This window comes from Cyprinus carpio, chromosome B21 (genome assembly GCF_018340385.1).
Source record: "Cyprinus carpio isolate SPL01 chromosome B21, ASM1834038v1, whole genome shotgun sequence".
NCBI lineage: Eukaryota > Metazoa > Chordata > Actinopteri > Cypriniformes > Cyprinidae > Cyprinus > Cyprinus carpio.
The window spans coordinates 3,380,367-3,405,844 of record NC_056617.1 but is presented as its reverse complement, the minus strand read 5'-3'; the positions used below and the strand labels follow the sequence as shown (position 1 = coordinate 3,405,844).

General features: G+C 34.0%; 1 protein-coding gene across 1 annotated transcript; it reads left to right on the top strand.

The window, feature by feature from the left end:
- The first annotated feature begins 1,648 nt into the window (after positions 1-1,648).
- Positions 1,649-25,094, top strand: scamp1 (secretory carrier membrane protein 1). Its single transcript, XM_042747921.1, has 9 exons — positions 1,649-1,830; positions 10,438-10,515; positions 12,230-12,340; positions 17,049-17,160; positions 18,487-18,615; positions 21,116-21,275; positions 21,391-21,492; positions 23,325-23,442; positions 24,490-25,094. The coding sequence occupies exons 1-9, from the start codon at positions 1,774-1,776 to the stop codon at positions 24,637-24,639; spliced, it is 1,017 nt and encodes a 338-aa protein (XP_042603855.1). The 5' UTR covers positions 1,649-1,773; the 3' UTR covers positions 24,640-25,094.
- Positions 25,095-25,478: the final 384 nt, after the last annotated feature.

Here is a 25,478-nt window from a genome sequence, read left to right as displayed (position 1 = left end):
TTTCACATGTATGCACAAGTGATTCACATGTACGTGCATTTGTTTCACATGATGCGCAAGTGATTCACATGTACGAGTAAGTGTTTCACATGTATGCACAAGTGATTCACATGTACGAGCAAGTGTCTCACATGTATGCACAAGTGATTCACATGTACGTGCATTTGTTTCACATGATGCGCAAGTGATTCACATGTACGAGCAAGTGTTTCACATGTATGCGCAAGTGATTCACATGTACGAGCAAGTGTCTCACATGTATGCACAAGTGATTCACATGTACATGCACGTGCGTCACATGTATGCGCAAGTGATTCACATGTACGTGCATGTGTTTCACATGTATGCGCAAGTGATTCACATGTACGTGCACGTGCGTCACATGTATGCGCAAGTGATTCACATGTACGTGCACGTGTTTCACATGTATGCGCAAGTGTCTCACATGTACGAGCAAGTGTCTCACATGTATGCACAAGTGATTCACATGTACGTGCACGTGTTTCACATGTATGCACAAGTGATTCACATGTACGTGCATGTATTTCACATGTACGTGCACATGTTTCACATGTACGTGCATTCGTTTCACATGTATGCACAAGTGATTCACATGTACGTGCATTCGTTTCACATGTATGCACAAGTGTTTCACATGTACGTGCATTCGTTTCACTTGTATGCGCAAGTGATTCACATGTACGTGCATTCGTTTCACATGTATGCACAAGTGATTCACATGTACGTGCACGTGTTTCACATGTATAAACAAGTGATTCACATGTACGTGCATTCGTTTCACATGTATGCACAAGTGATTCACATGTACGTGCACGTGTTTCACTCCCAAACACTGTGCGTAAAGAATAATAGCCTATGTGGAATCCATTTAAAGCTTCTGTTAATAGGGAGAGATTTAATTTACATCTAAAATATATCACCAACAACAGCTATAACATTTCTCTACAAAAATCAATAACAAGAGGGACCTACTTTGTTTAGCAAAGGACCGAAATGAGAGCAAAGACCCAGGAAATATATTATTTTATAGTGTAAGACCATGGCTGGGATGAATATCAAGAAACAATCTTTTTTTCTTTTTTTTTCTTATACATTATGTAAATATTATGCTGTGTTTTAATGCACAAGTTAAAAACTGTTCTTGATGAGTATGGTATTTATGATAGTTCATCATAATTAACCTATTATAACGTGTTAAATAAAGTACTATTTATTATCAGGAAATAATCAAAAATGGATGTAATAAAATAACAAGAAATAATTTGCTTGAGTTGTAATTACTGCTTATGTACTCCAGGTGGCTGCAATGCCCACATTTTCTGTTATGAACGGTTTCTGTTCTGCACTTTATCACTTTTTTATCCGAGGGTGTGAAAACACACAATTAATTAATTAATAAATACAACAACAACAAACAAAGTAAAAAAAAAAAAATTACATGTATATGAAATCTAAGTAAATATTAAGATGTAATTGGATGAAAAAAAGTATAATACAAAAAAAACAATCATTAAAATAACCATAAATAATAATAATTAGAAACACATTTTAACAATATGAATTTAATTATACTGAACTTTAAGACGTGCAGCCAGAGACTGTATAAAAATACAGCGTGCAGCTGACGCATGACGTCATTTCCGGTTCTGCCATTTTGCGGTTGCGGATCGGTCTCGAGCTGCTGGTGCGTCTCTCACCGAATACCGATAATAAAGTCTAATAAAGACAAAACCGCCCAGTTAAACCGGTAACATGTCCGATTTTGACAGCAACCCCTTCGCGGACCCGGACTTCAGCAACCCGTTTCAGGTAACGTTAATGTCATTTCAGCGCTGTTTTTATTATAGTGACTCGGCGCAACGCTTTATGTGTGTTTACAGATAAAGTCAATACATTTTCTAGTCGTTTCCATTACATCCGTATATAATAAACTCATTTAATCCTATTATCTTACGTGAAAAAAACACAGAATGTTTTTTTAACCAGTCAGTTGTGTGTAAATATGTCATTATTGGCTATTTAGTTTTGTTTGTTAGCTTTTATTATTATTATTATTATTAGTTTTCTGATTCGGTTTATGTGCCCAGTTTTATGTTTAGTCAGTACAAAACAAACCTTTAATGCACTATAAATCATATTTGACCACATCAATGGCTTTATTATAATTATCAAGACGACGGAGTCTTTAATTCTGGGTTTGGTTTCTAACCTGGGCTTTATTTGGTATGCTCTGGGCTTTATATTATATTTTTAGAGTGTGTTATCTAGTGTATTATCTGCTGTTATTGAAGCTGGTAGTGTGAGAAATAAATATGATCACTTTACAGTCTGTGTGCACGTTTACACAGGGCTGAGTGATGATGTTTAGGACCAGTAAAGGATGATGATATGTGTGTGTGTGTGTGTGTGTGTGTGTGTGTGTGTGTGTGTGTGTGTGTGTGTGTGTGTGTGTGAGCCTACGATCTCATGTGTGATATGAATTTTAAGGCCTTTATGTTACCAACATAATCAAATCTTTGCTGTTAAACCTGTTGCACCCAATCTATTACACACAATGTAGCAAGTAAAAGGTCTTTTAATATATATGTGTCTATGCTGTGAAATCTACACATTTTTTATAAAGTATAGCTATAAGGATAACTTTGATATTGTTAGGAATAGATGTGATAGTTGAACACTTGCTGGACTGAAGCGACTTCGGTTTACTTGATTATCCAAAATAGAATTTTTAGCGAAATCATGTTCAGATGTGAGTCTCAAAATAGATCTTTCAGGCTTTAGAAGAACATTTATTTCATTCATCACTGTATTGCATGGCTTTATATGTTGTGAACATTAAACTTAACATGTAAATATCATCTTACTAAGAAATATTATTGGGAGATACAGAGCAAAAATGTGTTTATGTGAGTATCTGCTTTACTGTTGATGAAGATCTAATTGGTTTACATTACAAGCATTAGAATTCATCCCTGTTTGTACGTATAAATATCAGCTGTATCAAAGTGCATATTTTGCTCAGTTTGGGCCTCTTAATAAAATTGAGTTTTTTTTTTTCCTCCGTATTATCACTATATGAAGCCTGATGTATTAATTAGCTATGATAGTTAACGTAAAACACATGCAAACTATGGAAATGTATTTTGTCTAAAGGTGCGATAAGCTGTTCAATTAAAAACTATTACTTCATATGTCAGGTTTCACAGGTTAATACACAAAGGCCATCTGCCTTGAGTTTTCGCTCCTTTGTTTTCCTCTGTCTTGTAGTCTCGGGGGAGAGTGTGTTTATTTGGCATTACAGGTGTTGTAGACTCACAGGTGGGATCGGACCCGTCTTGGAGGTGCAGGGGACAAATGCAAATTCATGCACGGCAGATTGTGGCCTTTGTTCGGCCAGATAGGACATGATCGTTTAGACCTCTTAGAGAAGGAAGCTTGTTTTCGATCACCCAGGTCTCTCTCTTTTCCTCATTTCTAATATCAAACCGCCCACGTTTACACACACACACACACACACACACACACACACACACACACACACACACACTTCATAATCATCAGCAGCAATTTTCCTTCCCAGAAATGTTTCTATTAAAAGCATACCTCTCAAGCCGTCATTAAACTCAACTGGTCAGACGAGGTATTTCGTTAAATGTTCGGCAGTAATGGTATGCGGTCCGTCATGGGGTTGCCGTGGTAACTCAACACTGTAGCCGACCGACTCTTGTGGCGGGTCTCAATAATTAATGCGGCCTCCTGATTGCTTTGTGTTTCTGAGTCACGTCTTCGGTGTATATATAGACCGTCTTGAGCTTGTAGATTCTTAGTGTCTTGATTAATTTGCTGGTTTTGCTTCCAGACCTCAAAATAAAGCAGACATCAGCAAATACCTGGGGTTTGGTGTTTTCTCCATCTCAGCCAATCAGCACGCAGACAACGGCATCTCGGTTGAATGCTGTTATGATGCCAGGTGTTGGTGGAATTAGCACATTTTACAAAACCGTACTATTTAAGTCTTTCTACTTCAAAATGTAATGTTTAATTCAATGTGCTACTTTGTTTTTTTGTAATTGTGAAATTACTAGAAATTCCTGAAAATTGTTTCTGAGTACATCTTACACTACGTTTTGTAAAAGTGAGATTTGTGTGAGAAAACAACTGAAATTGAACCAAAACACCTTAACTCTCCTCGTTATGTTCATGAGAGGAGTGGCTAAATACGTCTGATTCTTGAACAGATCTTTCTTTTGAATCAGATCTTTTCAGTGACTCATGTCAGCTCACAGGGGGTGCGTTTGGAGTGAATAATGACCCAATTTTCAAAGTCACGCAGGGCTGAAATGACGTGAGGGTGCTAAATGATGACAATTTTTAGTTGTTATCTTCCCCAGAAAAGACAAATGCTTTGAGTTTGGAGGGTGAGTCATTCCTCACCGGAGTCTGGTAATCATTGTTAAACATTTCTGACTCTGTAAGGCAGCTCCTAAATGAAACCACAGAGCAAACAGTCTTTGTCCTGGATGAGATCCTGGTAGAAACGACTCTCAGGTTGTGCTGAAACAGTGAAATGATGCAGCCTCATCAACAAGTGCTGCAGGATGTTGCAGAACCATTGCGTGTGTGTGTGTGTGTGTGTGTGTGTGTGTGTGAGACTAACTGAATGCATGCATGCATTTGGCCCTGACTGAGCATGTTTTACCTTATTACAGTCATTTCATAATGCAGCAGCTGTCAAACTCATAAAAACAGTGTGTGTGTGTGTGTGTGTGTGTGTGTGTCACAGCTGTAAGAAAGTAGGCTGTCTAAATGAGGTCCGTCTGATTCTGTCCGTCACTCGGAGATCGTAATGAGCACACAAGAAGAGAGAGAGAAAACTCTAATGATCTGATTAGATGGATGTTTCTGGAGACGTGGGTCGCTCTGCAGATGCAGGGGAACCTATTACAGTGAGCCGCCGTCACCGTGTGTGTTTGCCTTCATTCACACTGTTTGTTGAGGGAGCGGTGACTAAGAACAGAATGGTTTTATTCTGGTTTCTCTCCGAGTCACTCCTGTCATCGGCGGAGGAACGTTACTGTCACGGGACTCAGAGATGATTTCACTGAATGAGAATTTCATTTCCGCTCAGATCTTCTGATTTCTCAGAATGACCGACTGTCTTTGAGCGACACTTGAGCTCTGTTCCAAAACCTAGTCAGCTGTATTCTAAGGCAGCATCAGAACTGCAGTGAAGCCTCAAAAGTGACTGATTTGGAACGGCAGCAAACATAAATAGTGTGCCATACGGGATTGAGAAGGAAAAGACAACAGTCTGATACTTTAATAACATTTCATACACAGAGTGATTAAAACAAAAAGTGAATAAATATAGGAACAAACGATTTATAGGAAATAAAAACAATAAATGTAAAAATACATATTTAAAAATAAATAAAATGTACATCAGAGACATTTTATATATGTGTTTGTATACATTTATACTCAAATAAAAGGGGATTAAATAATCATGAAATGTACATAATAAATGAAAAATACAAAAAATAATATGCATCAAATACTACATAAATGCACACAACAGCACACACGTTGGTTAAATAATAATCATAAAAGATACATAAGAAATAAAAAACATAAATAAATACATTAAATACACAGCAAATGCTACATATTTTTTTTGTTTATATTTATTTTGAACTGAGCTGGAACATTGTTTATATGATGCCTTAAAATGCTGTTCAGGTAGGGAGCTTACTAGGTTTTGGACCAGAGCTGTTGTGTCTCTGAAACAAGATGTTTTGTCCCTTTCTTGCCCGAAAGAGTGGGTTTATAGATTTTTTTTTTTTACCTGCATTTTGCTTTCAGTGATACTTGGACACAGATATTTCTGAAATCTATTTTTACCTGCTATTATCCCAGATGCCATGGGTTCTGTTTTATTCTCATATTTTCTTTTTACTATTTACTTATCTTTCTCATATTGGTTTCTTATTTATCATTTCTTAATATATATTTTTTGTCTTGTATGTTTTTTGTAAAGCACTTTGTAACCTCTGTTTTAAAGTGTGCTTGACTTTTTCACTTGCGGTCTTGTAGGTTTCACTTGCGTATCTGTAAGGTGACATTTCAGGTTTCTTTTGTCTTCTAGCCCACACAAAACTGCATCCTTTTGTCGGTCTCTTCGGAAACATTTGGCCTTAAATGTGAACACTCACGTCACAGCACACTCATTGTTCAGATGGCCTCTACAAGACAAACCTGCATGTAGACAATCTTCTCTGCATTAACGGCAGATGTGTCACACCAGCCTTACGCTCAGATTTGTTTTGCATGTGCTTGGGAAAGTTTGCAGCAGTTATGTTTGCGTTGATCTGATTTGCACCGTTTTCATCTCAGCTGCATTCAACGCTAATCTTGTTACTGTCTAAAATAAGCTTTCATTCTGTGAATACTCGATTGCTGTGCCTGGCGAGCCTCCGCGTACATTCTGAAATCATCTGTAGTCATGAAGAAAAGCAGTGCTGTAGGAGGTCAAACCCAAACGCGCTGCTTGGGTTGAGTTTCCCGCTTTAGAATCAGGTCACCGAATGTGAGCGAGCACTCTTACATATAGAGTGATGCACAAGGACATATGTGATGTAAATGGTTGTTTCTGTACTTTATCTTCACATTTTGGGTTACATGTTACAGTACATCGTCAATAGGTTAATATATCATACACTCAGGTAAACAAGTGGCTCACACTTAAAGGAATAGTTCACCCAAAATGAAACTTTGCTGAAAATATGCTCATCCTCCGGACATCCAAGATGTAGATGAGTTTGTTTCTTCATCAGATTTGGAGAAATGTAGCTTTCCATCACTTGCTCACCAATGGATCCTCTGCAGTGAATGGGTGCCGTCAGAATGAGAGTCCAAACAGCTGATATAAACACAACAATAATCCACACCCTTCCAGATCATCAGTTAACATCTTGAGAAACCAAAAGCTGTAAGATATTGTAAGAAATGAATCCATCAAGATGTTTTAACATCAGATCATTGCTAAAATACAAGTCCATAATAACGCTTCCTCCTGTGAAAAAGTCCATCTCCTGTTGTCCTCTTACATCAAAATCCACCTTCATATGTTCAGAGCTTTTTTGGCTTGTAAACAGTGTGTGATCTCTGCAGATTTCTCTCTTGATTCAGACCAGACAAGATGTTCACATTCGAAAACAATATTAAGAATATAGAACTCATATTTTAGCTGGAAGCAACAGATTGTTTCCTACAAAAACACAGTTTTCCATTTCACAAGACATTAACTGATGGACTGGAGTGGTGTGGATTATTGTGATGTTTTGACTCTTGTTCTGACGGCACCCATTCAACCACTACTGCACTAAGAGTTAAGTACATTTTCAGCAAATTTAAATTTTTGTGTGAACTATGCAAATTGAGATAAAGCGTTAGTGTGCTGCTTACATAGATAATATTCTTGTGTGCTTCTGAATGTTTAGACACACCTATAATGCCTAAAAATGCTTTCTAGGTAGGCAGTTGACTAGGTTTGGAGATACAGACATGCGTTCAGGTCAGGTGATCACAGAGTGTGACATCAGACATCGCTGTCTCACAGTGTGTATATGATAACAATACTGAAGACAAAGACAGTGTCTTCCTGCTGGTACAGATGTGTATGTATGTGTGTGAATATGTGTCTGAAATATTCATGGCTCTGGAGTCCTGACAGTCCGCCAGCCGTATGAAACGGATCTGCCTCAGGACCCGAGCGCTGCATACTGGGGCTGCTATGGAAACAAGGGGCGGTTTAGTCGTGTGTGTGTGTGTGTGTGTGTGTGTGGTGTTGTAGTTAACGTTCTTTGGACCTTGTGTGTTAAATGAACCTCTGGTTTAGTCAGTAATCAAATATCCAAATACATAAACACAGAAACACAAAATTTTAAAAAGGATCTTTCCTGCTGTGTGTTTGGAGTGAATACTAGTGTGCATCAGAGCTGCCTAATGTAAAAAGTAGTAGGCTATGAAAGAATAAATGTTTGAAACCGTATAAGCCTGAATGAATATAGTGAGAGGCATACAGGATTTTTCTCCAGTGATGACTGAACATTTGCCGGGCCGAGTACTGCGTCAGAAGGAGATTCCGGTTCATTCGTCACACGGAAGTCGGGTCAATTTTGAGTGCATTGCATTGTGTGATAAAGTATTTCAAATTGTGTTCTACTGTATACTGGCAGTACATGACAAATGATCATTATTTATAATAATAACACTGCATGTTTTTATTGTTTCAGCAATTAAAGAGTGTATAGGTATTCTGTCTGTTTATTGATTAACATGCAGACTATGCAGAAATATTGCTACTATAATAATATTATTAATAATAATAATAATAATAATAATAAAATGTCTGGTAACCAATATCCAGAATTTAAAATATTTAATTATTTTATTTATTTATGTATTAGGATATTATTTTATTATTTATAATCATAATAAAACAACAACAACAAGAATAATTTTCCATGCAAATATATATTCAAAAAATATATTAAAAAGTATTTTAATTAAGAATTCTTTTCCTGAATAATTAAAATTATTTATATATATGTATGTATTATTAGTGTTGCTAATATTATTATTTAGTGTTAATATTATTAAGTATTGTTGATATTATTAATATTATTATTATTATTATTATTATTATTATTATTATTATTATTGTTATGATGTTTTTATTGTTGTAGTCTATTGGTTTAAAGAATAAATAAAAACAAAATTGTAACAACAATAATATAAATAATAATAATAATAATATGTCTGATAATCAATATGCAGAACTTAAACTATTGCTTTAACCTTTAGCAAATATAATTGGTGTGGTATTGGTCATAAAGAGTTGTAATCTTTGCTCTGAACCCAGGGTTGATCTCTCCCCCTCATCTATTTATAGCTTTTGCTCTGTGTAAATTACTGGAATCAGGCAGGAGAAAATTACAGCTTCAGTCTGATATTCCTGATGTTGTGGGCAGTGGAAACGGAGGACAGAATGTGTAGTATTTCCTTGAAGCGTGACATGATGTGTGTTTGCGTTCTCTCTGCTGTTCTGTGCTTTAATCTGATGCCGACTCAGCACTGGGCGTCAGGATTAGTTTGGCTTGCTCCGGAGTTCTCCGAGTTCTCCGACATCTGTGGGACATTAGTCCTGATGATCGTGCCTTCATCAGCAGCACATGAGAGGAAAGTTTGAGTTTGTTTAGTGCCGTTTAGATCTTAGTTTATGGTGGTTTTACAGCAGCAATTAAGCTGTTTGTTGTCAAAGCATGTTGCAAAGTCATATGTTATGTCACAATCATAATGATTTCTGACTTGTTTGTGTAGTTTAGTTTCAGCATGTGTGTAAATAAGACGAGGTTGTCCACACACAAGTTTAGCACACGTGCCACACAAAGCTACAGTAACCATGGATATAAAAGTATTTTTTATCTACTATATACACTGTTCAGTTCCATAAAGCCAAACCAAATATCAGAAGGAGCTTTATTTGCTATCACACACACACAAAGAATTTGTTTTGGTTTACAGGAGCTCTGAGCAATTGCATAAATATGCAAGAAGATTCATAACAAGTAGATCCGTCTCTTCTAGACAGCAAACCCACCCCCAGTCCACGCACTAAACGTCTCATGCATTTTGCATGCAAAACCGGGAATCACTTTCTTGATCTAGTAAGCTCTGCTCTGATTGGTTGAATGTACTCAGGGTTTTTTTTTTAATCAGTCTGTCTGGAAACAAAGTCATGTTGGCAAAATAGTGTTAGTTAGTCTGCCATTTTTTTTTCTTCCAAAAATCAGTCAAAATGTGTTTTTTTTTCTCTCACATTTTTATGTATTTCTGGGTCCAAACGGACCCGAACTCTGGACAGAGTTTAACCCTGAGGTCTATATTTTCTCCTCTTTTTTTTTGTTGAAGAAAATATAGAGAGATTTTGTGAATGGTTCATGTTTTAAACTACATTTTAGTTTTTTTTCAATGGTGTTGCATGTTGATATAGTCATAGTTTCATGTGTTTAATAATGTTAAACACATATAAAACAAAGTGTTTAATTAATGATACTGGTGCTGTCTTCGTCTCATGTTACTCATGGAAAAAAATGTCATCAACAGATGTTTTCATTTTAGATTTGTTAACAAAATTAACACTATTAAAAAGTACCAGGTTGACTTTCAGGTTTCTACGTAAAAAACATAAGATGCATAAAGTCAGACAATCAAATTAAAACCTTGTTAGTAAAGTAAACTGAAAACCTTACTGTTACTTACAGGTGTGTGCAAATTGTGTAAAAAATATCTAGGTGAAATATCCTAAACAGACAAATACTTAAAGACGGTTTGCTCTCTCTGTGTTTTCTGCAGGATCCATCTGTGACACAAGTAACGCGGACCGCCCCACCTGGCCTGGAGGAGTACAACCCTTTCACAGACACAAAGCCGGTGAGACGCCCAGGACAGAGACAAACTCACTCTTATATTGAGAAGCTGTAAACTTATTATGTATAAAATTAACAAGTGTAGAGGTTTCCTAAGGACAATAATAATTAGAACGGCTCGAAAATACAAACCGCCAACAAACTTTGAGAAAAGAGCGAGAGAGAGGCTGGCTGTCTGTGCTTAGAAGTGTTTTTTTTACATACTTTTTTTTACAAATATTTTAAAGTATTTTTAATTTTTTAAAGTTTCTTTAATTTTAATTTGTGTTTTTGATTTTATTATTATGATATTTAAAAAAATTCTTTATAGTATTTATTTTTTTGTTATAGATATTTTAGTACATCAAGTAACTGAAAAAGAGAAATGTTTTCTTTTTTTGTTTAATTTCAAGTAACAAATGTTTTATGGCTTTAGTTTTAGTTAACTGTAATAACACTGTTACATAAATAATAATTACAACCTACAATTTTTGAGAATAATGCATTATGCAACAATAAAGATTTCAAACATTATAATTTTATTATACTATATGTATGTATGTATGTATGTATGTAATAAATAAATAAATAAATATATATATATATGTATGTATGTATGTATGTATGTATGTATGTATGTATGTATGTATGTATGTATGTATGTATGTATGTATGTATGTATGTATGTATGTATGTATGTATGTATGTATGTATGTATGTATGTATGTATGTATGTATGTATGTATGTATATATATGTATGTATGTATGTATATATATGTATGTATGTATATATATGTATGTATGTATATATATGTATGTATGTATATGTATATATATATATATATATAATATGTAGTATAGATATATATATATATATATATATATGTATCTATATATATATATATATATATATATATATATATATATACGTGTATATATATATATATATACGTGTATATATATATATATATATATATATATATATATATATATATATATTTATATATATATATATATATATATATATATATATATATATATATATGCCTATATAGAAATATATATCTCAGAAATATATTTATATTATAATATAGTATAAATTTTAGAAATAAACACAGCTGATTTATTTTTTTGCATGCAATTGAACAATGAGATTGCAGCTGATGTTAATTTCTGTCATCACGCTGGTAATGGAAGGTCAATTCGAGTACATTGCATTCTGGGATACAGTATGCCATGCCGTGTGCTCTGTTTTGTACTGCACAGTTTGCTAAATGTTGTAGGTCATCCAAATGTGTGTTTAAGGTGCGCTGTAAACATTCAGACTTAGTTTGAGTAGTATGTTTTTTTTCTGAACGAGAGAAATGGAGGCAAGGAAACAAACAGCATGCATACAGTACCAACAAATAACATCATTCACAGTGTGGTATAACTAGTGAAGCTGTACCAGCGTAGGGCTCACTGCCCAGAACAGCCCACACTTAAGCACAAACCCGTCTGATTGCCAGTCAGTCGACTGAACGCTTTTATATTACATTTATCACTTGCCTTAATTGTGCACATGAATTGCTTCATTTCTGAATGATCCACAACATTCAAAACACTCTCAGATACATTCAGTCTGGATTTATGATTGAAAGGAAAAGATCTTATGTTGTTATTATTATGTTGCAAATAAGGTGAAAGCATCTGGTGTTTTGGACTACAGTGTCTCACGTTTTATTTTGTGGCATTATAGGTCCCGCCAGGCTCCGCCCCTAAATCAGTCCCGCCCACAGCCAACACACAGCCGGCCATCATGAAACCCACCGAAGAACCGCCAGCTTACACTCAACCTCAGCAGACACAGGTACATGCACCTCACTTTATTCTTTACTTAATTTACTTAAAATTGAAGTATAGCAGCCAAAAAGTGGAAAAAAGTTGTTCTAAAAGTTGTCTAAATTGTTCTTTTGACATGGCACTAATGCTCTCAGGGGATGAGCGGTGCTTTGTAGATGGTTGCATCATGTTCCTTTCTAATATTACAATGGTTTGACAAGGGGCTGCATGATTAAGGGAATTTTTTTTTTTTTTTTTTGTGTATTGTTAAAAAGCTTTTCTCTGCTTGTTATAAGGGCTGCATTGATTTGGTCAAAATTTTTGTGATTATCAATACAGCTGTAATTGTATTATTATTACAATTATTAACAACAGTAAATAATATAAATATAATAAATAATCTAATCTAGATATATAATAATATCTATATAATAATAATAATATAAATTACATAAGTAATATAATAAGTAAAATAAATTATAATAAGTAAATTGTTCAAATAATTACTGAATATTAAAGAGAAATAATACTCTTTGAATATTTCACTGTAAAATAAAATAAATACAAATACTAAAAATTAGTGCTGTCAAACGATTACTCCCAATTAATCGCATCCACAATAAAAGTTTTTGTTTACATAATATCTGTGTGTGTACTATTTATATTTATTATGTATATATAAATACACACACATGCATGAAAAAAAATTAAGTTTATATATTACATATATTTATATATAATATAAATTATATGAATAGAAATATATACATGTAAATATTTTCAAACTATATACTGTATATGTGTGTTTTTATATATACATAATAAATAAACACAGTACACACACATATATTATGTAAACCAAAACTTTTATTTTGGATGTGATTAATCGCGATTAATCATTTGACAGCACTACTAAAAATACTAATATTTAGGGCATTTTTAAATATCAAACCGACAAACTTTTATTTTGGTGAAAATCTGCAGAGATCCCGTAAAGCTTCTCTTTTGTTTTCATTGCACGTTGATGAGCTGCTCATGTGTAAATGAACACAGCGCCATGTTTCACTCTGAAACACGCAGCACATATTGTTTAAGATAAATTTGCAGCCTTTGCAACTTGATAATCGCGTTTTTTAAATCACAGTTTGAGTTTTATTCCAATTAATCATGCAGCCCTAGTTGCGGTGGTTATATTAAAGAAGGCTACGGGGCACTCTAAATGTGTTTCCTGTTCATTTATACGCACTGAGGGACGAGTCTGAATTATTTTATGTGTTAATCGACTGCATAAAGTTCCTTTAGAAGGACTTTCCGAAACCTTAAATACCCGTTTGGGTCCGTGTGAAGCACAATCCCTGATGCAAACGTTGATGTCAGAGGGTATTCGGCATGGAAAATCCTCCTTGATTTCACAGAAATATCCTCAGGAGGACAACAGAAGCTTCCAGCAGGCAAGAGCTGCGAGCCAGTCTGCTCACGAGTGAGTTATACTGTATAATTCAGCACGCCTGAGGGACAGGGACGCCTCGCTCCACACATATGGAAACACAGGCACACTTTGGGTGTGTGTCAGATGACTCACTCGCTCGGGCTCCATGCGTGACGTCAGATGCTTTGAGTTAGGACACAACAAGGTGATCCAGATCTTCAGGAGGAGGCCGAATCTGAAGCTGCTAGTGTTTAGCTCAGGGTCTGTTGCTGTAGTCTTTAGTTTGTAGTAGCAGCGGAGAGGAGTTGAGCCTCAGGGTGACAACAGAAGGCTTCTTAAAGGACTGGTTGCCCACTGGCTTTATTAAGCCGTGCTTGTCACATGATGCTGCCTTCAGGGAAAGCTGGGGATTTCTGAGCCCTTAAAATGACCCAGAAACAAGCGCAGAATGCGTCAACAGATTGGCTTAGATAAGAGTGATTCTTAAAATTATAATCTGTCATAACTGGGACGCTGCTGTAATGAGTGCAGGATGCGTCACCGCTATGAGGTCCGGTGCAGCCGGGACTTTATTTCTCGTCGAAGCGTCTTTTCAGCAGGATTAATTCATGCAAAAGTACTTTAAAACTAATTTTCAAACTCTACTGTGTGTGTTTGCTAAACAGTATGGAGTGCAAACAATGATCTCTCACATCCCACACAGTATTTACACCACAACCAGTTCAGTTTATGGAAGTAAAAGCTTGGAAAGTTCTCTATCACTGTAGCGTTCATATTTATGACCAGCTAAAAGTCAAGTTAATCTCACCGGCAGTTTAGCTCCTTTCTTGCGATATTGTATCAAACTCTATAAAGTAATCCTTAAAGGTGAGTGACGGATCAAAACTTTTAGATTTCATCATTCGATTTAGCGATTGTGGTTTTATAGAAGAGCTTGTTTCTGACGCTGGGTGTTTTTATATCATGACTGTGTTGATTGTATTTGGTAATCTGTTTCACTGGATTTTTAGTGAATATGATGTTGTAGTGTGTTATTGTACTGAGATATGCGCTAAATACCTGTATATTCATATTGAATTAATTTATTTTATATCACTATTTAATATTTAAAAAATATATTCATTTAAAGAATATTTTAAAACAATGTCATGAAGCTTTTAAGCATTGAACAACTAAGTAGACATTGCATTTTCATCAAAGTAATAAAAAACTGAGCGATTTTCTCATTTAATCAATTAATATATTATATTATATTATATTTGAATATAGTAAATAGTATAATTCTTTGTTGTATAATATAGTTCTTTATTTACATTAAGTCCATTAGCAGATGCTTTTATCCGAAGCGAGTTACAAATGAGGACAATGAAAGCAATCAAAATGAGTAAAAGAGCAATGATATACAAGTGCTATAACAAGTCTCAGTTAGCTTAATGCAGTACACGTAGCAAGTTTTTTTTTTTAATTCTATAATAAATAAAAAGAAAACAAACAGATAGAATACAAAAAGATTAGAGAAACTAGTGTTTTTTTTTTTAAAGAAAACAAGCAGTTAGTAAATGAATAGAGTGCAAATCTAAAAGGGAAAAGTTTTCTTTTTTTAAAGAATAGAATTAGAATGGAGAGTGCTAGAGTTAGAGAGTCAAATTAACTTGGAAGAGATGTGTTTTTAGCCGATTCTTGAAGATGGCTAAGGACTCAGCTGCTGGGATTGAGTTGGGCAGGTCTTTCCATCAGGAGGAAACATTTACTTTAAAAGTCCGTAAAAGTGATTTTCAAGCGAACAATCAATCTGCTTAAAGTGACGTTCACTTGCAGAACGCAAGCTTCTAGAGGTGAAGTTAGATAAAGAGGTGCAGAGCCAGTTTGGAGACAAACATTAGTGATTGTAGGAAAACATCAATGCCTTGAATTTTATGAGAGCAGCTATTGGTAGCCAGTGCAAACTGATAAATAGAGGTGTGACGTGTATTCTTTTTGGCTCGTTAAAAAATTAATATTGCTGCTGCGTTCTGGATTAATTGTAAAGGTTTGATAGAAACTGGCTGGAAGACCTGCCAAGAGAGCATTTGCAATAGTCCAGCCTCCACAAAACAAAAGCTTGAACAACCACTTTTTAAGCATGCTCAAAAATAAATAAAAAGGGGCTAGCCATGTTGAATAAAGCAAATCTGCAGGACCGGACAGTTTTAGCAATGTCGTCTGAGAAAGTCAGCTGATTATCAATCATAACTCCAAGGTTTCTGGCTGTTTTTTGAAGGAGTTATGATTGATGCTAATGCCTAACTGGATGGGTTTGCTGGAACCACAAGGAGTTCTGTCTTGGCAAGATCTATTATATTATATTTTATTATATATGATATTATATTATGTTTTATTATATCATATAGGAATTTATATTATATATATTTTATATATAGTGTCATTTAAAAAAAAATACTTTATTTTTTTTTAAATTTAGTATTGACTTCATACAAAAAACACCTATTAAAAAGTACACTTAAGTACACTACTAAAAAGTTTGAGGAGGTTATTTTTAGGATAAATAAATTAATAAATAAAATAAAACCAATTATTAATCAACCACATTTATTAAAGACAATTATAATGTTACCAAACATTTATATTTCAAATAAATGCTGTACTATTGAACTTTCTGTTCATCAAAGAATCATGAAATAAAATAATAATAAAATGTATCTCAGTTTCCACAAATATGAAGCACCACAAGTTTTCAACATTGATAGTAATCAGAAATGTTTGTTGAGCAGCAAATCAGCATATTAGAATGATTTCTGAAGATCATGTGACACTGAAGACTGGAGTAATGATGCTGAAAATTCAGCTTGTAGCACAGCAATAAATTACAGTTTACAATATATTCACATAGAAAACAGTTATTTTAAATTGTAATCTTTCACAATATTACTGATTTACTGTGTTTTTGATCAAATAAATGCACTCTTGGTGAGCAGAAGAGATGTCTTGAATTGTAGTATAGCTTTACATTTTCATGCATAAGCCATAATCACTTATGGTAGTCATATTCAAGTTTACAGTGTATAACGACACGCCAGATAAGATATGCGGTGAATAAACAAGACAAGACTTGCATTGTCAGTCAGACAGTGATCGGCCCTCACGGGTCTGAGTTTCAGACGTGTTTGTGATTGGTTCTGACAGCTGTGTCTCCATAAAATGCCTTTGGTGTGTTTGGATGTTGACTCTCCTGAAGTTATGTTCTGCTGTGCCTGTAAGCAGAATTATTTTGTGTTCATAACCACCTTGTGTGTGTGTGTGTGTGTAGGATCAGGCGCGAGCCCAGGCGGAGTTATTGAGGAGACAGGAGGAGCTGGAGAGAAAAGCGGCTGAGCTGGACCGCAGGGAGAGGGAGATGCAGTCTCTCAGCGCATCAGGAGGTGAGTTATTAGCCTCGCGTCAGGCCTGTCTATGCTGCATCACTTATTCTGGTCCGAAACCACCCACACAGACATGTAAAGTCACCTACCACAGTTAGGTCCTTTAACACAACAAATGGAAAGGGTTAGTCTTATTAAATAAAATCCTATCCACATTGTAGCTTATTCTGACCAAAATTGTGTAGAAAACTCATCTCCATCACCATGCATCATATTCAGTAAATGAAATCCAATGTGTTTCTCACTCATTTTAAGGTGCTGGTTCCAAAATAGTGCCTGTTTTGCTCAAACACATCAAGCTTTAGCACAAAATAGGATGCATTTTTGCTTTTGATGACCATTTGTAAGATCAAAAAGTCTTGTATTCTCCCTTAATCAGCAGAAAAACACCACAAGGTCATGATTCCTGTCTGAATCTGAGCCAGATTACAATGATTTCTTCAATTCTCAGTCCATTTTCACGTGCATGACATCATTGTATGCCTAATCCTGATTTTCACTTTTTCCACTACTTTGCAGATTGTAAGTTAAATCATAATTTTGAATACTTTTTTGAAAAAAAAAAAAAATTTTTAACATCTGACTGCTTTTGTTTTTTGATAAGTGCATTAAAGCTGATGCATATATAACTTGGAAAAACTGTATGTAATGAGAAGGTTTTATTGATAATTTTGAAATCATAAACCGTGGAAAAACTGAAACTGTGACGAGGAATAAGAAATTGGTACTTCTGCAAATTAAAAATGAGTTTAAACTCAAAATTAAGAATTTTATATTTATTAATTAATTTATTAATCAATAAAAGGTGTTTTTTTTTTTGTTTTCAATTTTGTTAAAAGGCTTTAAATTCTTTTGTATAGATAAAATTAAATAGTGGACGTGATGATTATTTTGAAAAAAGGTAGGCAAATTTCAAAAATTCAAAAGTTTTAAATGTTACCATATTGTTACCATTACTCTGTCAATATGAAAGGTATCAAGGTTGCATACACACTACTAAATGTAACTTTCGTTAGAGTACTTGAGTACATTTAAAAAAAAAAAAATTCTAAGTTGTAGCCATTTTTGTGTGCAATATGCATCAGCTGATCTGTAGACATTCGTTCTGTGGTTGAGACAGTATTGTGCTTGTCATCTCACACAATCAACTTTAGATTTAGTGTGATTTACTGTCTCTGTGCACCACGAGGAGAGGAAAAACAATTACTGTTCTGTTTCCTTGTTCTGTACCTCAGTTTACCACCTTTTGTCATCATGCTCCGATTGCGTCATCCACCTCTTTCTTCCCACTTTTAATTGATTTTCCTGTTTCCTTCTTGTTTCTAGGGAGGAAAAACAACTGGCCGCCCCTTCCAGAGAAGTTTCCGGTGGGTCCGTGTTTCTATCATGACATATCGGTGGACATCCCTGTGGAGTACCAGAAAACCGTCAAGATCATGTACTATCTGTGGATGTGTGAGTGACTCTTGACCAATCCCATAATGCCAGCAGTCCAAAAACAGTAACCAAACATACTGTCTGTGAAGGCCAGCCAATCACAACAGAGAGCTCATTTACATATGCAGTAGGAGTCTTAAAGGTACAGTTACAAATACAGCCTGTTTAATTCTACACTGTAGGTCAGACATAGGTGGAAAATCTTCATACTAAATAATACATTAGAAACCTTGACTAACATTATAAATGCTCTTTTTTGAAAGAAATGTTGTAAAACTGTGAAGCAAGTCAGTGTAATTCTCATATGTTCATGTTCCAGGTCTGTTTGAAGCAGAAAAGTTATTGAAAAAAAAGAGACTTAATATTTTTAACCTACAGTAGATAAGTTTATAAGCTATATGTTTCAGTTTTGAATGTTGCCATAGTATTTTTGCATTTAGAAATTAAAAAAAATAAAACAACAAATAAACAAAAAAAAAAAACAAAACAAACATTATCAAACAAAATAAATATATATATATATATATATATATATATATATATATATATTATATATAATATATATATATATATATATATATATATATATATATATATACATATACATATGAAACGTTTTCAAACAAAGTAAACTCATTTTACTCACATGAACTTTCCCTTTCAGATGAAAATTTTTTCATTTTTTATGCTTCAATTTTTGGCACACATATTCATTCACAGAAAATTACATATAAATGGCAAGTGACACATTGAATGAAATGAGAAATTTTGAAGTAGAAAAGATAATGTTTTTATTTATTTTTTATTTTTTTATTGAAAACCTACTTGAATAATCTTTATTTACAACTTGGAAATAATCCTGTTTTCCAGTGTAGTGTTTATTGACATGAGTGTTGTGGAGTACACAGCTGCGTCCGTCTGGGAAGCGCATCTGGTTTTTGGTTTGTGTAATAATAGTGTAAAGACTCTGGGGAAATGAAATGAATAGACTTGAGCAGTGTTTGTGTCTCCCAGAGAAACTGGTGGTGTGTTTGATGCGTTTCATACTGGATGAGATCAGTCACATGATATTAGATGCGTCATGTGATTAGTATCTGACTGGTGTTTAAGTTTCACCTGATCTTGTTTTGTAGGAATTTGGAAGGGAATTGGGCAAAAATATAAACAGTAAAACAAAAAACGCAAGTAATTATTGTGCAGTAAATGTGGTGAAAGAGCCGAAGGTGTTTTTTTGACACCCGCTGCTGAGGATGTAGACAGACTCCATGACTTAAATTAAACGGATACTGTACAACTTGCAGGGCCTTTATTTTTTTGCAAAAAAAACAAAAAAACAAGCTGTCTTTTAAATTGATAATATAAACCACAACTAAAAAAAAACTGTCTTTTAAATTGATAATATAATTGGGAACTTTGCAATAAGGTCTCATTGTTAACATTAGTTGAACTTTGCAATAAGGTCTCATTGTTAACATTAGTTAGCTACATTAATCACTATGAACTAACATTAAGTAATATATACACTTCTGTTCAAATTGTTTTTTTTTTTTTTACTGATTTTGAAAGTCTCTTCTGCTCATCGAGGCTGCATTTATTTGATCAAAATATGTAATGATATTGCAATTGAAAATAACTGTTTTCTCTATGAATATGCTGTAAAATATAATTTATTAATATAATAATAATTTTCAGCATCATTACTTCAGTCTTCAGTGTCACATGATCTTCAGAAATCATTCTAAAATGCTGATTTGCAGCTCGAGAAACATTATCAATGTTGAAAACAGTCGTCCTCCCGAATATTTTTGTGGAAACTGTGATGCATTTTTTCAGAATTCTTTGATAAATACATATTGACAGATTGATAAATTCTTTGATAAATTCTAAACAACAGCATTTATTTGAAATGGAAATCTTTTGTGACATTATAAACAGAGGATTCCCTGTGAATGATGGGTTGTGTGTGTGTGTGAATGCGCTCTGGCTCTGCTTTATCTTCTATAAATGATTGAACAGAGTCTGGCTTTGAACTCTACTATTAATGCAGCAACTTCTGTGTGACTGTGAAGGGGTTTTGCAATGATTCAGTTAATATAACCGAGACGGTGAATATTTAGACAGCTTTAATTATTAACAGGTTCATGGATAAAACATTCATACAACTTGTACATTTCTGTTTTTTATTTTCAGTTGTATTTTTCATTTTCACAATCATTTTTGTTCTAGTGTCAGCTTAGTTGTCATTTTAAAAATTGTTGAAGGTTGCTAAACGGTAAGTACATTATGTATTTTGGGTTTATTTTAATTAATTTGTTTGTTTTTTAACATTTAAATCAGTTTTAGTCATTGTTTTCATATATAATCTTTGCAAAGATTTCCCAAAGTTTCAAAAAATGTATTAAAGTTTCCTGAAAATAAATATTTTATAGTAAATTTCTTTCCCCATATTATGTTCCATAAAAATAACAAAAGAGTGATGTTTCTTCATCCTCTCTTTTCTCCTGTTCCTCTCTTTCAGTCCACACGGGGACGCTGTTTGCCAATATATTCGGCTGTTTGTCGTGGTTCTGTGTAGATGCGTCGAGGGGAGTGGATTTTGGTCTGGCTATGCTCTGGTTCATGCTCTTCACACCCTGTTCATTTGTCTGCTGGTACAGACCTCTGTATGGAGCATTCAGGTACACACACACACACACACACACACACACACACACACACACACACACACACACACACACACTACACTTTATGGAGAACTCAGACTATAACTGTTTTCTTTCTGTCTTTCTGTAGGAGTGACAGCTCTTTTAGGTTCTTTGTATTCTTTTTCGTCTATATCTGCCAGTTTGGTGTCCATGTGCTGCAAGCCATTGGCATTACAGGTTGGGGAGCCAGGTGAGGAAACACACACACACACAGACCAGAATCAGAAATTAACCCGGACAAAAGGGCAAAAACAGTGATAATTCCTGGGAGTGATAAAAATGCCCTAGATATTTAAAAACCACTTTCTAACATTTATACAATTTAAATGTATGTTTTAATAACATGTGATTTTTTTTTTTTTTCGATTTTTTTTTTTTTTTTTTTTTTTTTTTTTTTTAAATGAAGTGAGACCAGATTTAGTTCTTTATGAAAGATAAGCTCTTAAAACCTTTTTACTATTTTGTTGTTTATTAATAGTTTAGTTATTATTAGGGCTGTTAGTTGATTAAAATATGTAATCGCAATCAATCGTATGATTGTCATGAGTTAGCTCATGAATAATTGCAACTTAATCGTACGTTTTTATCTGTTCTAAATATACCTTGAATTTATACTTTTCAAGTTTTTAATACTCTAATCAACATGGGCATGGACAAATGTGGATGCTTGATGAAAATAAATGTTTATTATTAGTGAAACCATACCTAACGTAGAGCATGAAGACTAGACATGTTTCAAAGGTCATAGATGTTTTTCAAATAACTTGTTCAAGAAAAAAAGAACATAGAAATACCAGGTTCCTATTACTTCTCTTTCTTTGCACTGAGCAATTTACACAAGCCTGTTTACATTATTTGCAGGACAGAGCAGCTCACTTCTTCTGAACATGCAAAATGTACATTTATTATTTATTAATGCATTTGTTTGCCTCTCTGTGCCCACATAACTACTGTATTTTGATGCAGCCAAATTCTCAAAAAAACTCCTTTCATTATATTTTACAGTTTCTGTTGTCAGACAACCGAATGAATATGAAATAGTGACTGAAACGTGACCCATTAAGACTACATAACCAGCTCTCCCTTCCAAGATGTTAATCTGCACATAAATCCTGATTTATAATCGAGCCGTCATCTGATGAAATCAAATACACACAAGATAAAGACAATAGCTGTGCTGTGATTTCATCTATACTTAAATAAGGTTTGTCCAGTTATGTTTTATGTATTGTTTTCTAGGCGCTTTTTATTATTAAAATCAGTGCCGTTAAAATGAGTTTGCATTAACGTGTTAATTTTGACAGCCCTAGTTATTATATCTAGTTGTTTTCCACTTGCTTCTCAACACCAATATAGTTGTGGTAGCTGACATTTTGTTAAAATATAAACAAATAAACAATTATTATTTTTTAAATTTTCTGTTCTTGTTCTGTTTAATGATGCAATCTAAGTGCTTCTAACACCAAATTTGTAGATTATTGAATATGTAACTAAAATTAAACGCACATTTTATTGAAAAGAAACAAGTAAAATCATTAAAAGTGGGTAAAAAGCACTCCCAGCAGCTTCAAAACTTGAAACCATAAAAATGTTAAAATCTACTGCAGTGTAGAGCTGTTTAATCAAACATAGTGTCTGGATAATTGTTAAAAATGGTTTGTTTGTGTTTATTATATTAATGTATTTTGTGGCTTATTTATAGCTACATTTGAATCAATTTTTTAGGTCAGTGATTTTTTTTTTTTTACTCTGATGAATTTTGTCATTTAATTTGCTCGGATGGATGACACGCTGATTCTTATATGAGGGTAAAAAAAAAACATTCCCATAAATAGCAAAAATGGAAATATATTCAAAATTGTAACATTGTTAATGACACTTGATAAAAAATGAAAATTACAATACACAAAACATACCCCTTCCCTTTCATTTCACTTCACTTTTCCTTCCTCCATCACACATAAAATTTAGATTGTAACATTGTGAACGATATGAAGACTGATCTATTGTTTGTGTTTGTAGTGGCTGGATCTCAGCGCTGACTGGGCTGAACACAAGCATTCCCGTCGGTATCATCATGATCCTGATTGCGGCCCTCTTCACTGCGTCGGCCGTCATCTCTCTCATCATGTTTAAAAAGGTGCTTCACCTTAAACAATTCATAACGTATAAATATAATATGTGCTTCACCTCAAATGCACTTGCATAGACTTCAGAGCTTAACCAAAACAATGTTGTTATCTAAAACTAAAACTTAAAAGCTGAAATAAAATATTAATATTAAATTAAAAACTTTAAACTGAAAAAAAGAAAATGAAAATTAGAAATGGTGACTTGGCAACAAACTGAAATGAAATGGGTTTAAGTTCTAAAATGACTAAAACTAAAAAAATAAAAAAGTTTTTTTTTTTTTTTTTTTTACCAAAAACTAATAAAACTGACAGAAGCACATAACAAAATTACTAAAACTCCCACTATAATATAAATGAAAACTGGAAAAAATAAATAAAAGCTAATTCAACTAAATGAAATAAGTTTAAGTACTAAAATAAGATAAAAAATTGAATATAAAAATCACAAAAGCACATTACAAATACAAACACATTGAAACTTTCTTTTAGAGTTTACTACTTTATTTCTACTGTTATTATTTTATTTTACCCAGGTTGGTTGTTATAAGTGCCTATATATAAGTAGATCTATATATATTATATATATATATATATTTATACCCATATATATATATATATATTCCAGTAAAAAAATTATCTATATATATATATATATAGAACAAGTCATTTCCAGTAAAACGTGTTTATTTGTAGGTCCATGTGAATTAGAAATTAGTAATGTTTCATTGGCAACTAATAAGTTGAAGTACTAAAAAGAATAAAATTAGAAGTGAAATAAAAATAAAGCTGAATAAAATGAAAATCTAAAAATGAAAGCTCATTTAAAATGTTTAATCATTTAAAATAAATTCAATAATAGTACAGTAATGACACTAAAACAACACTGAACCATAAACACAATAAAAATCTTCTTTTTACTTCATTTTAACCAGGTTGTCAGTTTGAAGGAGTTTTAAACTGGTTGCCAGCTTCCATAATCCGCACCAAAACACCTTTACTTCATTTTAACCAGGTTAGGTGTTAGTAGAATCAAGCTTGCGTGTGTTTATTTGCAGGTTCATGCTCTGTACCGAACCACCGGCGCCAGCTTCGAGAAGGCGCAGCAGGAGTTCGCCACAGGCGTCATGGCCAACAAAACGGTGCAAACCGCCGCCGCTAACGCCGCCTCCACTGCTGCGCGGGGAGCCTTCAAAGAGCAGATCTGATTGGTCCAGAGAACTCCGACTCCGCCCATGCTACTTTGACCCCGCCCTCCGCATTCCTCCTAACTGTCTTTACAGCCAATCATCAGCTCTGACTGGCTTTTCAAGACCACACCCACTTTCTTTCTTTAACTTAATGCACTCCTGTGACTGACTGAGACCCCGCCCACAGCCCCTCCCCTCCTGTCAATCAGCAGGTGTGCTCACCTGTTCTTTAGTTGGAGTGTGTGTGTGTGTGTGTGTGTGTGTGTGTGTGTGTGTGTGTGTGTGTGGAACGCCTGTCTGTGTGTAAACAGCCTAAAGAGTCACTTTATATGTTCACATCACTGTTGGGTGTCAGTTTGTCCCTGTTAAACAACAGGAAGTGATGTCATCCAGTGTCCTTTTAAGGGATCCAAGGAAAAAAGAATGGTTATGCTCTCACAGGTCTGTCTTACCGCTCATCTCCTCAAACAAACACAAAAAAAAACACACATCCATCACAAAAAAAACCAAAAACTAAAAAAAAAAAACACAAAATATACTATATCTCCTCTTTCCTTACATTACAGCACATCAAAAAAAAAAACTGATTAAAATCAGTTTTGCGTTACATTCAGCTTAATTGTCACGAAAATGTCATAATGCAAATGCCATGTAAGTGAAATAATTTTATGCATTGCAAAATGTTTGCTTTTCTGTAGATTTTGGGTCATAACATGACATTTTGCATGCAAAAATATGCTTTTCTTTGGATTTTGGGTTATAGTATTAACAAAATTTTGCTTATCTTTGAATTTTGGGGCATAATATGACATTTTGCATACAGCATTTGGCTCATCTTTGGATTTTGGTTTAAACTA

What these genes read in the sequence shown, in the direction of transcription:
- scamp1 (XM_042747921.1), top strand. Translation starts at nt 1,774, where the DNA reads ATGTCCGATTTTGACAGCAACCCCTTCGCGGACCCGGACTTCAGCAAC. An exon ending in CATGTACTATCTGTGGATGT is followed by an intron (nt 18,616 to 21,115) that starts GTGAGTGACTCT and finishes CCTCTCTTTCAG; the next exon opens with TCCACACGGGGACGCTGTTT. An exon ending in CTCTCATCATGTTTAAAAAG is followed by an intron (nt 23,443 to 24,489) that starts GTGCTTCACCTT and finishes GTTTATTTGCAG; the next exon opens with GTTCATGCTCTGTACCGAAC.